Source organism: Pan paniscus, chromosome 15 (assembly GCF_029289425.2).
Source record: "Pan paniscus chromosome 15, NHGRI_mPanPan1-v2.0_pri, whole genome shotgun sequence".
NCBI lineage: Eukaryota > Metazoa > Chordata > Mammalia > Primates > Hominidae > Pan > Pan paniscus.
Window position 1 is genome coordinate 23,653,148 of NC_073264.2, and position 18,732 is coordinate 23,671,879.

The window sequence follows — 18,732 nt, forward strand, 5'->3', positions numbered from 1 at the left end:
CTCACCAGACATGAAATCTTCCAGCACCTCGATCTTAGACTTCCCAGCCTTCAGAACCATGAGAAATAAATTTCCATTGTTTTAGTCACACAGTCTATGGTATTTTGTTATGGCAGCCCAAGCTAACAAACACAATCTCAAAATAAATATGCTGAAAGAAACCGGACGACAGAAAGCAGATACGGTATGATTCTGTTTACATAAAACTCTAGAAAATCTATAGTAAGAGAAGGCAGACTAGAGATTGCCTGGGGTTGAATAGGCATTGGGATGATATATTGGAAAGGTATACAGAAAGGATTAACAAGGAACACAAGGAATAGAGACACAAGGAAACTTTGGGGAGTGGTGCATATGTTCTTTATCTTGATTGTGATGATGATTTCACATTTGTATGACCATGTCAAAAATTATCATATTGGACCTTGTAAACATGTAATTTATTATATGCAAAGTGTACCTCAGAAAAGTAGTTTTTAAGAAGGCTCAAAACAAAAGTAGACAGAGATAAATATTGAAAAATAATCACTCTGTACTATAGAGAACAGAATTTTTTACTTTCTCTTAATTATGGAGGGTAAACTTTCTCAAGCATGCAAGGGTAACATATGTTATGAGATTATATTTGCTTTATCTCATAAGTGGCATATTTTAATGCAATAAATAGATCTATGTCATATATAAATTAACTCCAGAAAACCTGTCCATTATTCAGCATTTCTCAGTCTGGCCAAAGAGTGGCAGTGTTAAAAAAGTATTTGAGTAAGATTGTACAGTGCTGAACAAACAGGAATCCAGGTATGGCTTCTGATTGGTGCAATCTCCTGCACCAATGAGCAAAGTAACTTCTGCTGGGGAAGCTCATTCAGTAAAATCTGATTTAACTGTGTTTTCTAAGTAGCTAAGGGATGGAGACTGTTCTGCAAGTACTCCTAGGGATATTGGGGTTCCAAGCAGCCTGTGAGTATGTGGTTAGTCTGGGAGAATTGTGAGATGGTGACAGCATCCTGAGGGCAAGAGTCGAGTCATCTTCTGTTCTGGGAAGGCCCATTTGAGAGCCAGATATGTGTTGGAAAAAAAATGACAATACTTTGTTTTAATGTGACAATTCTGCTGCCTAGGGGGAGTGGGGAGGGGGAGAAAAACATCATCCCTACCATGACCATGAAAATATTATGAGGGTCTTCTGTATTTTCTTTACATTGTCTTTTTGAACAGGGGTCAGTAGCCAAGAACTGGAGCAGAGTCCTCAGTCCTTGATCGTCCAAGAGGGAAAGAATCTCACCATAAACTGCACGTCATCAAAGACGTTATATGGCTTATACTGGTATAAGCAAAAGTATGGTGAAGGTCTTATCTTCTTGATGATGCTACAGAAAGGTGGGGAAGAGAAAAGTCATGAAAAGATAACTGCCAAGTTGGATGAGAAAAAGCAGCAAAGTTCCCTGCATATCACAGCCTCCCAGCCCAGCCATGCAGGCATCTACCTCTGTGGAGCAGACACACAGCGATCTTCAGGCCTCTATCAGCTGTCTCCAAACCTGCAGCTGGGCCACATATGCTCTTCTGACATGGGGCTCCTGAGATGTGGCTGGGACCTTTGCCAAGACATGAAGCCTCAGAACGTTGCAATTGTCTTATTGGAAAAATGGGGAGGAGAGTAGGAATGATACAAGGGGGAGCTATATCACTAATCCCAAATTTAATTTGACTTTATTGTCTGGTAGTTATGTTACTTTTTAGTAGATGGAACATCAAATTCGAATGAGAATAGCATGAATTTCAGTGATTTATGCAAGAACTATGCACGAATATTATCTCCCTGTTGTGCCAAGGAACTTCTTTCCCTTCGCTATTTACCCACCTTGTTAATAAAAAGAAATTGTGCATTGTTTGTCAGATTCTTTGTCACAGATTAACATTGTACCAAGAGTGTTAGAATATCCATACTGAGGAGTCATGGGCAATAGTTTTTTCTAAGTTTGTAGTATAGATATAGAAAAAGACAAATGTTTAGACAGATAAATAGGTGATAGATTATAGGAAGCTAGATTATTAGATAGATGATAGGTAGATAGATAGATAGATAATAGGTAGATTAGATAGAGTGAGCTAGAGAGAGGGGAATATATTAATAAATATCTAATGCAGTCTTAGACTGGCCTCCACTTCTCTTCTCATTGTGCTTTCATTCATATTCTAGTCTCAGTATTCTTCTGGCCACTCCAAATTATCAGCTTAAAGAATTGTTTCCCAGTTGTCTCAGTATGAAGTGGAGAAGATCTTACCTTCATCCTCCACTCCACATCAGAATAGTGCTGGCCTACAGTGGGTGTTTACAAGTATTAAACTGATACTGAATAACTGATAAGATCATAGGTTAGAGAGAAATAATTCACATGTTTCTTAAAAGCTATGTGATGTTGACCAACAACTTTAACTTTACAAGTCTTTATTTTCCCTCTGTAAAGTTGATACAATCATATTATTTTATTCATATGTTCTTGTTAGGATGAAGTAAGGTTATAGATTACATACATTAAGTATCTGGTGTATTGCAAGCCCTCAATATTTGAAATAGTGTTTTTACTATTAATCAAACAATGACAATTTCAAGTAAGTCAAAATTCTCAGATAAAAGTAGGGAAGTTGATCAACATGATATGGCTTCAACCTAACTAGGAGATGTTCTATTTTTTAAATTTAGAAAAGAAAGGAGGAATATAATGGTCTCCTGTCATCAGAAACTGCCTAGTGACCTGATTTCAAAAGAAATTGCGTGTAAAATGGGAATGATCATTTATGTTGGCCAAAGTCAGGGAAGATTTTTAAAAATCAAGTCGAATTAGATTATTTTCTGTTTTAAAGAAATGTTACCTATACCACCCACTGGGAGAAAAGTTTGCTAAAATAAACAGGAAAGAGAGAAAAGAGAGAAGCCCATGAAAGAAAACGTTTGGCAATGTGATAAGAGGAAAAGCAGGCAGGAAAGAAGAACATAAGTTTCTGATTTTCATGAAATGTTCCGAGTAAAGTGACACTTACCTATTTGTGTAAATATGCATATACATATACAAATCTCAAACTAAAGAATATTGCATTTTAACATATTTGCATTTTAACCTAAAATCAAATTTTTCTAATTGGGAAATAATATAAAGATATTGTCTCCAGTAGAATGCTGGGAATATTAAGGGTTGAAAGTATGAAGATAAGTAGTCATAAGGATGTTTAGAGATTAACCTGCCATGTCCCACAAGGCTGGTAAATCAATGTTATCAGGAGAAGGAAACTGTTAAATTCACATCAGCGTCTTAGGTCAGCCTAAGCAAATAGGTTATATGACATGCAACTTACCCTTCTCCTCTTTTTTTCTCCCCCATCAAAAGCCAATTTCCTATTCTGAGAAAATAATTCACCTTCTCCAGTGATTCTGCCTCAGAATGTCTAACAAACCGAACAAGGCTGAGCTCCAGACATTGGTTTTGATTCTGGGCAGCAGAAATTTCCCTATGGGACAAGATGCCAGCATGACTTTTCCTAGTGTGCAATGAGCAGTGACCAGCTCTGTCTACCTCCTTAGGGATAGCCCCTGATAGGAATGCTGGGATTGAGCAAGAGGAAGAGTGAGTGATTAGAAGAAAGAAGGCAGGAACCAAGTTTCTTTTCCTCCTGCCTTGAGTGCAAGGTTTAGTTCCTTTTCTAACAGCTCTTGGCAATTCCATTATAAATCAGGTGAAAGAATTAGTCTGATTTTTGTTTGTTTATAGGGTCTAGCATGTCCCAGAAAGCCACTAAATTCTAATCAGGAATATCTGGACAGTAAGGGAGATTGTGAACTTAGTTTTCTTACAGGACATAGGTATTATAATTATTATTGTGGTAAAAATGTCCTCCTAGCAGGAAGATAATTTTTTTGTGTGCTTTGGGAATCACCCGAAAGTTTTCCACTGCAAAAACCAATGGAATAAGAAACCGATATTTTCTAAACCTTCAGTAAGTGGCTAAATCTATCAGGCTTATCTATTCACCCCCATAGTGAGAATTCCTTGCAATATGTGTTTGTGGTATTCTTATAGATACCACAGTCAGAAAAAAAGAGGATGGATTAAAATAAGCAGAAAAAATTTGCTACATTCTGTGCTAACTTTAACCCCATATAAATGCTGTCTTATAAGTAGATCTATTAAATAGGGCCATCCATAGCCACAGCCTTTCATATTTTAAGTAAATATCACAACATAATATTTTCATCAGAAAACCTGTCTCCAATTTCTAGAGCCTTTTGTTACTCTTGGCACTACCTTAGTAGGACTTTAGTGTGCCAGATATGAGCCTGCTAGATTTAAGTCAAATAATTATTTATTCTTATGCCCTCTTCTCAACTGTGTTGATCAAATTCATAAAACAAATCTTAGCCTTAAATTCCTTACTTCACTTCGTTGTCTTCACTTCCTCTGGGACATAGTCTTGTCTAGTCTAGTCTTATGCTGCAGCCTTGACAACTTGCCAGACAAAAAGTTGAGAGTTACGATAGTAGGAAGAAGAGCTACAGAGAATAAACAGAATGAGAAAGTATAAAATATGATTAAATGGAGTTCCAGAAAGAGGAGAGAGGTGAATGAGGCAGAAACAATATATGAAGAGATAATGGATGAACAGTTTTTAAAAAATGGATGAAAGACATCAATTCACAATTCAAGAAGACAAAAACATTCCTGGGCAATTTATATAAAAAGAAGTGTAGTGTGTGTGCATGCATGCGTGCATGTGTGTGTGTGTGTGTGTTCAGAGTAAAACAGCAGAAAATCTTAAATCAAGAAGAAAATCTTAAAAATCAGAAGGGGAGGGTGAAAAAGACTGTTTTCAAAGAAGTAAACTGACAGCTGACTTCTCAAAAATAACAATGGAAACCAACTGAGATTTGAATTATTTTTCAATGTTCAGAAAGAAAATAACTAACATCAAATTTTGTATAAAGCAGAGCAATTCTTAAAATAAGAAATAAAAGCATTTAAAAGAAAATCTGCAGAATTTAACAGTATATTTTCTCTAAAGGAAACTCCACAAGTAGATGGAAAGGATGAGGGCCTGGATTATACGCACCTGCCACCTGTGTGGTTGTGCTCAAAGAACAGAACCTCTTTGGGATGGTTTCTAAATTTCAAAATAAAGATGATGTATTCTCAGCTAGTCTCACTGTATTTTATTAACTGAAACACCACATGTGAAACAGAAGACTCTAATGCAAACGTAAAGAGATTCGTTACTAAAACCTTAGGCCAAGCTTTGGATGTTCTTAAAAGGGCAATGGCAGGAATGAGAATGGGGAAAATGATCTATCCTCAGTGAGTTGTAGGACTTAGAGAAAGCCTCAAGGGCTGTCATGTGTTTTATCATGTCCTGAGAAACAGGTTTACAAATATTAGCACCTCCTTACTGTGCTGGATAATTCTATTCGGTTTCCTCCAGCAGTTTGTGATACCCCCTATGTGTAGAGTGGGTATGTAGGGGGCAAACAAAGGCCTCACCTGTTCTTGCTGCCGGCAAGCTGTAGCCACATCCAGTTGGCTCTCACCTCCCAAATAGCTTCAAAGAGAAGCAAATCATATTCAACAGTTTTTGTGGCAGAACTCATCCTGCAGAATTTTTTAAAAACTTGTTTTATCTTATGGCCTTTGATAAAAGTTCTGAACCCAGAGCCAGTTGTAGCAGAATATGGACATATGAAAAATCTGCCTTTAGTCTCTTGCCATTCCTTCACCATTGCCTCCCACCTATTCTACTGCTCCTGCTTTTTACCCAGCCCCTAGTAGTATTCTATGATGTTTTAATACTGTTAGCCTGCCCAAAGCCTGATATTTCTAGTCACTGAATTGCTCTCCAGAATCTTCTCCTACACTATTGCGTAGATATATATCTCTCTCCACTCAATCTCTAAAATAAAGTGGTTTATAGCCTAACTTACTCTCAATGTAATGTTCTAGGTTAGGTCTCCCTGGACTGTTTGTATTTGAAAAATAGATGTAGAGGAGATTCCAAGAAAGTCTCCTCAAAGATACATTCTCAGTTACGGTGGCAGTAGGATAGAAAAGATGTTTTTATTGTAAAATACTGTTTCCCACACTTCTCAGCCATAGTGTAGGCTGCCAGTGTTTGGTCAGTTCCCATCAGCAGGAACACAGGCAACATACTGTCAGCAATTTTTTTTTTTTTTTTGAGAAGGAGTCTCGCTCTGTCGCCAGGCTGGAGTGCAGTGGTGCCATCTCAGCTCACTGCAATCTCTGCCTCCTGGGTTCAAGCCATTCTCCTGCCTCAGCCTCCTGAGTAGCTGGGATTACAGGCATGTGCCACCACACCCAGCTAATTTTTGTATTTTTAGTAGAGACAGGGTTTCACCATATTGGCCAGGATGGTCTCGATCTCTGTGTCAGCAGTTTTTAAAACATATGTTTTTATTCCAATTATTTTAGAAAGATAACATAATTCAGAGGAAAAAATTAAAGATTCTATTGCTTGACAATACATAGAATAATATTCTATTAACTACACCTTGTCTATGTTTAGATACACAAAGACTCACCATTGTTACAATTACCTAGAGTATTCAGTACAATAACATCCTGTGCAGGTTTGTAGCCCAGGAGCAATAGGCTACACCACATAGCCTATCGTGTAGCAGGCTATACCATCTAGACCAGTATGCTCTTATAATGTTTGCACAATGGCAAAATTGCCTAACGATGGATTTCTCAGAACCCCTGTAGTTGAGCAAGGCATGACTATATCAGTAAAAGTTCTACATGAAAGAATAGGCAGGGGAACTAGTTTGTCTAAGAAGACATTGAAAATTTAACTGTTTCAGAGGCAGCACAGTCAAAAAAGTAAAAGTTTGTAATCTTAGATATCACTCAAATACTAGTCCTCCTACTTCCAAACTGGATAACCTTGGGCATGTGACTGAATCTTTCTGAACTTAGAGTCATCTGAAAAATGAATACCATCTATTTCCTAGAGTGGTAAAGAGTCCCATATGCTATGGGACTTAGGATTGCTTAGGATTGCTAAGGATTGCTTTGGCTATTAAAGCTCTTTTTTGGTCCCATGTTAATTTTAGAATTGTTTTTTCAAATTCTGTAAAAACGAAGTTGGAGATATATGAGATAAACAGTACACATTACCTGCCACATATTAACTAATATATATAACAAACATTACGTAAATGACAAAGAGTACTAGGTACTCCCAGGACCTTTTATGATCCTCAGAATATTTTTTTGAGGCAGGTATTATTATCTTCCTTTTAGTGATGAGTAAACTGATTTTCAGAGAAGTTAAGTAACTTGTTCAAAGTCATGCAATTAAGAAGTGGCAGAGATGTGGTAGTTTTTGTGATAGAATTCTTTTCCTTTCCCTGCCTGTTGAACGGTCTGCATTTAGGCATTTCTTTAAACTATTTTCAGTTTCTTTCCCTTCGTCCCCACAAAGAGCACTAAAGGTCATGGTAAGGTAGGATCATTTGAATCATGTTATGATCTTCCTAACATGAATGACTCCTGGCTTTTCCAGTTAACAGGTAGTGGTCCATTATGCTGTGGTTATATTTTCTGCATGTATGGTGATATAAAGTAACCGGCCAGGCACAGTGGCTCATGCCTGTAATCCCAGCACTTTTGGAGGCCGAGGCAGGCAGATCACCTGAGGTCTGGAGTTCAAGACCAGCCTGAACAACATGGAGAAATGCAGTCTCTACTAAAAATACAAAATTAGCTGGGTGTGGTGGCACATGCCTGTAATCCCAGCTACTTAGGAGGCTAAGGCAGAAGAATTACTTGAACCCTGGAGGTGGAGGTTGTGCTGAGCCAAGATCATACCATTTCACTCCAGCCTGGGCAACAAGGGCAAAACTCTGTCTCAAAAAAAAAAAAAAAGAAAGTAACCAAAAGACTGTCACTTATTTGCCTCATGACCCCTGTTACATAGCCTTTGAACCTCAGTTTCTCATAGAAAAATGAAGAATATAGTATCTTCCATCCTATTGCCCTTTACTGTATTAAATGTTAATGTATATGGTTCTTTAAATGTTATATATTGTTTACATTTACTACAATAATTGTTATGTAAATGAAATCTATCTGATAATAGACACAGCATATTATTCTATTAACTGCATATAGAGCAAAAATACAGTATAGAAGATTTTAAGATAATCTGTGTCTATTTTTGTATCGGTGACATGCTGTTTGGGTTACTATAGCCTTGTAGTACAGTTTGGAGTCAGGTAATGTGACAGCTTTGTTCTTTTTGCTTATGATTGCTTTGGCTATTTGTGCTTTTTTTGTCCCATATTAATTTTAGAATTGTTTTTTTCAAATTCTGTAAAAATGATGCTGGTAATTTGATAGGAATTACATTGTATCTGTATATTGCTTTGGGTAGTAATTTTAATGATATTGATTGTTCCAATCCTTGAGCATGAAACATTTTTTTTATTTGTTGTATCATCTATGATTCCTTTCATCAGTGCTTTGTAGTTCTCCCTGTAGACATCTTTCATCTCTTTGGTTAAATGTATTTTCTAAGTATTTTATTATTTGTATGTGTGGATATCATAAATGGAATTGAGTTCTTGATCTTTTTCTTAGCTTGGTTGTTATTGGTGTATAGAAATGCTACTAATTTTTGTATGTTGATTTTGTATCCTGAAAGTTTACTGAAGTCATTTATCAAGTCTAGGCATCTTTCAGAAGACTGTTTAGGGTTTTCTAGGCATAAGATCATGTCATCAGTGAATAGAGATAATTTTAGTTTCTCTTTTTTAATTTGGATGCCTTTTATTTCTTTCTCTTGCCTGATTGCTCTGCCTAGGACTTCTGATACTATGTTGAATAGAAGTGGTGAGAGTGGACATCCTTGTCTTGTTCCTGTTTAGAGGGAATGCTTTCAAATTTTCCTCATTGGGTATGTTGTCATGGATGACCCTTATTTGTCATAGTTTTTTTTATTATTTTGAGGTATGTTCCTTTGATGCCTAGTTTGTTGAGGGTTTCTATCATAAAAGGATGTTGGGTTTTATTGAATGCTTTTTCTGCATCTATTGAGATGATCACATGGTCTTTGTTTTTAATTCTGTTTACATGGTGAATCACATTTATTGATTTGCATATTTTGAACGTAGACCAATGGAACAAAATGGAGAACCCAGAAATAAAACCATACACCTACAACCAACTGATCTTTGACAAAGTCAACAAAAATACACAATGAGGAAAGGCCATCCAATTCAATAAATGGTGCTGGGAAAACTGGATAGCCATATACCGAAGAATAAAACTGAATGCATATCTCTCACCATATTCAAAAATTAAGTCCAGATAAAATAAAGACTTACATGGAAGACCTGAAACTACAAAAATCCTTGAAGAAAAACTAGGAAAAACTCTTCTAGACATTGACCTAGGCAAAAAAATTTATGACAAGATCTCAAAAGCAAATGCAACAGAAGCAAAAATAGACAAGCAGTACTTAATTAAACTAAATAGCTTCTATACGGCAAAAGAAATAATCAACGGCGTAAATAGACAACCTACAGGATGAGAGAAAATGTTTTCAAACTATCAACCAACAAAGGACTAATAACCTGAATCTATAAAAAAACTCAGACAACTCAACAAGAAAAAAACAAATAACCCCATTAAAAAATGGGCAAGGGACATGAACAGATATTTCTCATAAGAAGACATACAAGCAACCAGCAAACATGTGAGAAAATGCTCAACATCACTAATCATCAGAGAAATGTACATCAAAACCACAATGAGATACCTTCTCACACCAGTAAAAATGGCTATTATTAAAAAGTCAAAACACAAACAGATGTTGGCAAGAATATAGGGAAAAAAAGAATGCTTATACACTCTTGGTGGGAATGTAAATTAGTACATCTATGGAAAACAATATGGAGATTTCTCAAGGGATTACAAATAGAACTACTATTTGACCCAGCAACACCACTGCTACCCAAAGGACTACAAATAGAGCTACCATTCAACCCAGCAACAGCACTACTACCCAAAGGAAACAAAATTGTTAAGCAGAAAGACACCTGCTCTTGTGTATTTATCACAGCACTATTTACAATAGTAAAGTCATGAAATCAACCTAAGTGTCCATCAATGTATTATTGCATAAAGAAAATGTGGTATATATACACCGTGGACTACTACACAGCCATAAAAAAGAATAAAACCATATCTTTTGCAGCAACATGGATTTAGCTTGAGGCCATTATCCTAAGTGGAATCACTCAGAAACAGAAAATAACATACTGCATGGTCTCACTTATAACTGGGAGCTAAACAATGGGCAGTCATGGGCGTATAGAGGGAAATAATAGACAGTGGAAATTCCAAAAGGGGGAATGATGGGAGGGTTGAAAAATTACCTATTCAGTACAATGTTCACCATTCAGGTGATGGGTACACTAGAAGCCCAGACCTCACCATTATGCAACACATCCATATAACAAACCTGCACACAAATGCCCTGCATCTTAGTAACAGTAATAATAAATATCAAAATTATATGCTTGTCTAGGGCACTTACAATGAATGGGGCTTGCAGGACTGGAAGGTGCTCTGTGTAATTCAGCAAGTGAGTAAGAGGTCAGTGAATGTAAAAGCCTAGGACAATATTATACACTGCTGTAAACTTTATAAACACTATATACTTAGGCTACAGTAAATTTATTTAACAATAATTTCATTTTCTCAAGAATAAATTAACCTTACCTTACTGTAGCTTTTTTTACTTTATAAACTTTTAATTTTTTTAACTTTTTGTCTCTTTCATAATAGCTTGAAACACAAACACATTGTACAGCTATACAAAAGGATTTTCTTTTTTATATCCTTATTTATATCCTTTTTTATATCCTTATTCTTTTTTAATTTTTTTTCTATTATTTAAACTTCTGTACTAAAAACTAAGACACAAACACACACATTAGCCTAGGCCTACACAGAGTCAGGATCATCAGTATTGATGTCTTCCACCTGCACATCTTGTCCCACTGGAAGGTCTTCAGGGGCAATAACATGCATCAGCTGTCATCTTCTATGATAGCAATGTCTTTTTCTGGAATACCTCCTGAAGGACCTACCTGAGGCTGTTTTACGGTTCAGTTCTTTATAAGTAGAAGGAATATACTCTAAAATAACTATCAAAAGTATAGTATGGTAAACACACAAACAGGTATTACCGTTTATTATTATCAAGTACTATGAACTGCACATAATTGTATGTACTATACTTTTATATGATTAGCAGTGCAGTAGGTTTGTTTACACCAACAACACCACAAACTTGTGAGTAATGCATTTGTGCTACGATTTTACAATGGCTATAATGTCACTAGGTGATAGCAATTTTTCAGCTCCATTATAATATTATGGGAGCACTGTTATAAATTGTTGATGGAAATACCATTATATGGTGTGTGACTGTATAATAAAACCTGTTGCAGTTTGAACCATTGGCCAGAGACACCAACAGACACAATGTAATCAAGATGTAGACCCCAATGTCAGCCTTCTAGACACAAATGAAACAACACCCAACTTAGCTCAAGAACACTTTCTGAAAGCAGGAGGCTCCAGTTCCCCAATCTGTGGGAACAAGGAGAACCACAGTAAGTGAAGAGGAAAATCATTATCTCTGAACTTGTCAGAAGAAAAATCCCATCAAGGAATGCTTTTGAGAACTTGAATTCTAGGGAAGCCCACTGGAGGCCACAGCCACTACAGAAATATAGAGGCCACAGCTTCCTGACATGCGGTGAGGCCACATCTCCACTCACTTCCTGTCAGTAGGTGTCACTTGAACAAATTTTCTCATGTCCTGGCCAGTCACCTGGAGCCTGGAGGCATGTCTTACTTTGCATACACCTCTGTCAAAATGCGTATCAGACAATTATGTTATAAATTGAATGTCTTAGGTGTTACAGAGTAGGTGTTATGGAATGAATATTTGTGTATCCTCCAAAGCGCACTCTCTCTTTCTCTCACACACACACACATACATACCCCAAGGAAAGGCCATGTGATATCTCGATTTTAAACTTCCAGCCTCCAGAACTGTGAGATAACAAATTTCTCTTCATTAAGCCACCCAGTGAGTGGTATATTGTTATGGCAGCCCAAGTAGACTAATACATTAGGTTATTCTGCTACTGACCCACCTTACTGAGCTAGACGTACTTTGGTCCCCACATGTCTCCCCAGGGACACTGTACGAAGCCTGGAGCTATGTCAGTTTTTCTGTACTCAAAAGTAGTGCCCTCCTATATTTACCTCTTGTTTGTTTTATTGGAGTTCCTGGCAGGTATCTCCCTTCTCTTTGAACTGTAAATAGAAATAATCCTTCTTTTTGAAGTAGGATTTTCTTTCTGAACAAGCTTATTAGAATAATTTCCTACCATTGATCTTCTTGCATGGCAATTTCAATTAAAAAAATCATTTGAATAATTATGTTAGAATACACAACAACTATATTTCTTAGGTTAGTGTAGTTTGCAAACAAAAGGCATATATGTTTTCCTAGTAACCGCAATGTGTGTGTGTGTGTGTGTGTGTGTGTGTGTGTGTGTGTGTGTTTTAATTTCCCTACAAATCACTGCTAACAGCCAAGGAAAGCGAGGCTATATTCTGGAAGGCCTGGGAGATATAGTCCCCTGTATGTGTATGAAATCTGTTTGAAATCTCATGTACTATATTTAAAATTCATTTGTTACTTTCTATTATGTAATATATTCTCATTTGTTTCAACATACAAAAAATACTTTAAATCGATTATTTAAATGTATGTCATGTTCATCCCAGAGCTTAATGTCACCCTTCATACTAGTGTACATACATATTCATAGTAGTGTATGAATATACACTACTACTTGGCTTATTCTTCTTGAGGAGAGAGAAATGTACTGCCAGTATTCTCAATAGGTACACTTTCAAGGCTGAGACAGCAGGGCTCATGAAGAACTGGAACAATATAAACCATTGCCGAGACTGCAACAGCAACCATGATGATCGCAAGGAGGCAACAGATCTAATGGTAATGGGAAAACACACCCTTTAAGAATCAGTGAGCCCCTGCAGCTCCCTGTCATCTCTGTGCCTCCCACATGCCATTAAGAGAATATAGAAGGAATGCATTTTTCATCTGAATTAAGGTGTTTTGCTTTCTGTTTATTGTTTCTTTATTTTCCAAAAATATGTTTTTCAATAAAATCTGGCAGTGATTAAAAAGAAAAAAAGCAACATAAGATTGTATTTTTATTTGGTGGAAAGCAGCAATTCATTTTAGGTAACATGCCACCACATAACAGGAATAGAGAAGGTAAGAAAGGTAAATATACATACAGAAGTAAGTCATAGGCAAACCTAAACAACTAAGAAAAAATTAGCAATGAAATTAAAAGGAGAAAAATGCCCAGGGAGGCAGAAATAGATTTTCCTGCTCTCCTACGTCTAAAGAGCACAACGAGATACAAAACACAAATGCCAGTAGATGGCAGAAGCTATTTACCTAAATCAGGATTGAGGCTATGAGGCATAGCTTAGACACTCAGTCCAGATCCTAGGCATTGAAACTCCAAGTTGCAGAATCAATTTTAATCTTAAAAACCAAACTTCTTCAAAATTCCCTTCTGTAAAAGTGAGGTTTGCTACTATTCAAAGTTTTATTTGCTTCTTAAAGAATAGCCAGAATGTTCCTACCACTGTGTTGATAAGCAAAGGTAACATTGCCTCTATCAGGGGCTTTTTCTCTTTTATTTAAGTCTCTGCCTTTTATGTCAAGGGATTCTTTTAATGTCTAATGATCCTGGGATGCTCATTCATACTTAGTAGGATACAAATCTGAGATTCAAGCAAAGAAAAATGTCTCCAGTTCCTGTTTTTAAATACTTCTTCACTTCACTCTCAACTAAGCCTGATAGCCCAGAATTTCATGTTATTTATTCAATATCTTCAGAAAAATAGTCTTTTTTCCACAAAAGTGGTTGGAAAGGAGTGGACACCTGACTATTCCAGGTCAAATGGGAAATCTGAGAGTATAACTGCAATTTATTCAATTTTACTTTGCATTTTCTCTATAAAGTCTCCTACCCCTACCCTCTCTCTGATCTTCTGAGGTACCAGGTATCCTACTCACTAAGACTTCCGGTGCACCTGAATTTTTGTTGGCATTTGCCTCTGTGGGCCCTTAGAATTTGCCTTTCTTCAGTTCATTTAAGTCAGTTACCACTTGTTCATTCACCTGCATTTTCCAAAACATCTCACATGCTGTTATCCTTTGCCTGTTCTATGTGTCCTTTGGGGTTCATAACTTTTAAAAACATTTTTACTCTCATTTCACCAGGTACTCAGAAAGGAATAGAGAAGTATGTTTCCAATTCACCATACTTAATTATCAGTCTAGCCTTCACTGATATTTCAGAGCAATTATAAGGTGCCCAGGGGCAGAGTTTCCATCTGTCTTGTTCATGTCTCCATATTTCTCTAATATATAGTGAATACTCATTAAGTGTGTTCATCAAGTGAAACGGAGAAATAGGAAGAAACTGAAAAAGTGGCATGAAAGGACAAAAATTTAGCATTTCACCATACGGGGGCAGTGTCTCTATTCATAGCTAACCTTCAAGGTTAGCTCAAAACCCTGGGAAAACATCTGGTAAGAGATCCGATTGGCTGATATCTGGAACAGAGATTTAAATTTCGTGGTAGTGTTTTTAGTGTCACTCTAAGCCCGAGAGAGTTTCTTGAAGCAAAAAAAAAAAAAAAAAAAAAACCCATTCAGGAAATAATTCTTTGCTGATAAGGATGCTCCTTGAACATTTATTAATAATCTTGTGGATGCAGCTGATATGTGAGTCTTGAGAGTTTCTGACTCTTCCATAGTGAATTCTAAAGGGAAGGAAATTCTGTGAGGGCAGGAGGTGAGGCTTTATCAGAGACTATGAAAAGAGGAAAACAGAAGGAAAAAAGCTAGAGAAGGAGGGAGGAAAGGAAAGACACAGATGCAGGGCTGGGAAGTTTGGGGATATAGTGTCCAACACAGCTCTGAAAAAGGTGATCTAAAGATAACCTTAACCACCTTCTTTTCTCTTTCTAAACAGGGGTCAGTGGTCAACAGCTGAATCAGAGTCCTCAATCTATGTTTATCCAGGAAGGAGAGGATGTCTCCATGAACTGCACTTCTTCAAGCATATTTAACACCCGGCTATGGTACAAGCAGGACCCTGGGGAAGGTCCTGTCCTCTTGATAGCCTTATATAAGGCTGGTGAATTGACCTCAAATGGGAGACTGACTGCTCAGTTTGGTATAACCAGAAAGGACAGCTTCCTGAATATCTCAGCATCCATACCTAGTGATGTAGGCATCTACTTCTGTGCCGGGCAGCACAGTGCTCCCCAAACACCTGCAGCCTGTACTCAAACTTGCAGCTGGAACTCTAGTCTCTATGCTGCCTTCAGCTCTTAGTCCTCTTGGCATGAAATGTGATTATGCATGCCATCTTTGCCACTGCCATTCCAGCACCACAAACTCTCCTTTATCCAAGGATTTGTCCTCCAAAGATTGTGCTCTTTGCTTGATGAACTTGCCCCTCTCAATTCATTTTTAACATATGTAATGGATTTTCTTAGTTATTTCTGCCACGATATGAGGAGAATTGATCAACACACAATTACAGTAGAAGATTTTAATAAGTATCTCTTTTAAAATGGATGATATCAATAAAGTAAAAATGAGAGTCCAGAAATAAATCCATAAATCTATAGCCAATTTATTCCAACAAGATCATTCAATGGGAAAAGAACAGTCTTTTCGACAAGTGGTGCTGGGACCACTGGATAGCCACAGTTGGATCTCTACTTCACATATGTACAAAAGTTAACTCAAATGGATTAAAGACCTAAATGTAAGATCTAGAAGTACAAACACTTAGATGAAAACATAGTTGTAAATCTTGGCGACCTTGGACTACGCAACAATCTCTTATATACAACATCAAAAAAAGCAACTGAAGGAAAAATAGATAAATTGGGCATTATCAGAATTTAAATCTTTGTGCATCAAAATTCGCAAAATATTCCACAAAGGAAAATGAAAAGATAACCCACATAATAGAAGAATATATTTGCAAGTTGTGTTTATCTGATAAGGATCTAATATCAAGAATATATATTTTAAACTCTTACAATTTAATAGTAAGACAAATGCCAATTTTAAAACGGTCAAATGATTTAAACCATCATTGCTCCAAAGAAGACACACAAATGGCCAAAAAGCATGAAAAAAAAGATGCTCAACATTATTATTCACTGGGAAAATGCAAATTAAACCACAATGAGCTGCCACATCACACCCTCTAGGATGTTCATAATTTTTTAAAAAGGAAGAATAAGAAAGAGAAATGGAAAATTCTAAGTGTTGGTAAGGACGTGGGGAAATTGGAATCCTCATCCACCACTGGTAGGAGTGTAAAATAGTACAGACACATTAGAAAATAGTTTGGCAGTTTCTCAAATGACTAAACACAGAGTTACCATTTGACCCAGCAATAATAGTCCTAGATATCTACTTAAGAGGTCGAACATGTGATTTATTTCATTGGCCAGAACCACATGATATGGCCAGTACTAATTGCAAGGGAGGTAGAGAAAGGGAGCATTTAATTTGTCTAGCCTCTAAAAAAGACATGAGCATGAAAGATGTCAATTGCAGATAAAAGTGTTGGTTTAACTATCCAAAAACATCTGCCACATCATACTAGGTCCTCATTCCCCAGAAGAGACTCTGATGATACATCTTGATATTCTTATTACTGTTATTACCCTAACAGCATGTGCCAAAGGAAGCTGAAGTCTGTTAAGAGCTCTACAGAGCTCTTCAAATGTAGTATTGTTTTTGCTCCAAAAAATATACTGTAGGTTTTCTTCCTTGCAAGTGTCCCGTGGGAAATCAATATCTCTCAAGAGGCATCAGCTGATGTTTCAGAGGAATGATGGTCCACTGCCCCTGATACTGATATGGGCAGTTCCAGGCAGTTCTTAAAGCTAGTCGCTTTAATGCCTCACAGAGATCATCATGTTCTTAAACATCAATACGGAATTCACTTCCGTCTCCCTAAGAAGCAGTCCCCTGAAGACCCAGCACAATATTTCCGTGGGTCCCACATGTGCATATGACATAACCCTCAAAATCCCAGGGATGTTTTAATTGAGGTAATACTTTTACAGCTATTTATAAGATCTCTAGCACAATTCTTTTCTCAGGAACTTAAAAAATGGGTATTAGCTAACCATGAATAACCATGTTTTCTTCTCCCTTCCCCATTCCCATTCAGCTGTATGTAGGCAAATCTACCATCCCAACTTTCTCGATGTTGAAGTTATGATTTATTTTATAGCAGGCTTTCTATTTTATTTTATTTTTAAACTTTTATTTTAGGTTCAGGAGTACATATGCAAGTTTGTTATGTAGGTAACCTGCATGCCACGGGGGTTTGGTGTACGGATTATTTCATCACCCAGGTAATAAGCATAGTACCTGACATGTTTTTCAATTCTCACCTTCCTCCCACCCTTCATCCTCAAGAAAGCCTGGGTGTCTGTTGTTCCCTTCTTCGTGTCCATGTGTACTCAACGTTTAGCTCCCACATAGAAGTGAGAACATGTGATATTTGGTTTTCTTTCCCGTGTTAATTTGTTTAGAATAATGGCCTTCAGCTCCATCCATGTTGCTGCAAAGGACGTGATCTCATTCTTTCTTATGGCTGTGTAGCATTCCATGGTGTATATGTATCACATTTTCTTTATCCAGTCTACCATTGTTGGGCATTTAGGTTGACTCCATGTCTTCGTTAGTGTGAATAGTGCTGTGATGAACATAGCTGTGCATGTGTCTTTATGGTAGAAAAATTTATATTCCTTTAGGTATATACCCAATAATGAGATTGCTGGGTCAAATAATAATTCTATAGAAGGCTTTTTAAAGTGTGGGCTAGTATTGAAGGTAAAGATTGCCTTATTCAGTTCTGTATGCTCCTCTGTTCCTGGCATAAAGAAGACAGTCAATTAAAAATGTTTACATGAGAGGCCGGGCACAGTGGCTCATGCCTGTAATCCCAGCACTTTGGGAGGCCGAGGCGGGCAGATCACAAGGTCAGGAGTTCAAGACCATCCTGGCCAACATGGTGAAACCCCGTCTCTACTAAAAATATTTTTAAAAAAAATTAGCTGGGCGTGATGATGCGCACCTATAGTCCCAGCTACTTGGGAGACTGAGGCAGGAGAATCACTTGAATCCAGGAGGCAGAGATTGCAGTGAGCCGAGATCACACCACTGCACTCCAGCCTGGTGACAGAGCAAGACTCTGTCTCAAAAAAAAAAAAAAAAAAGTTACATCAATTAAGGGGCAAGATGCTAATTAATTCTCATATCTGTGCCTCTGTGCCACCCAGAAATGCAGAAGGAAGCTTATAAACAAAAAACAGTGGGTTAAATTATCTGACCTTCATGGGGACAGTACAAACTATATTCATAAGCAGTAATAGAACATGGCATTATTTACTTTATTGTGGTGTTGTCACATCATCAGTCTCTTACTTCATGTTTCTGGGTTTTGTTTCTTGCTTAAGATCTAGAGAATTAGGCCACTTTATCATTGTC

At 37.1% G+C, this 18,732-nt stretch overlaps 2 gene segments (V, D, J or C); both read left to right on the forward strand.

The window, feature by feature from the left end:
• LOC100994878 (T cell receptor alpha chain constant-like) overlaps positions 1-18,732 on the forward strand; it is a 349,562-nt gene that overhangs the window by 4,052 nt on the left and 326,778 nt on the right.
• On the forward strand, positions 909-1,664 carry LOC134728997 (T cell receptor alpha variable 34-like). The segment is given in 2 exon segments: positions 909-960; positions 1,219-1,664. Coding segments are annotated over 2 exon segments (498 nt in total).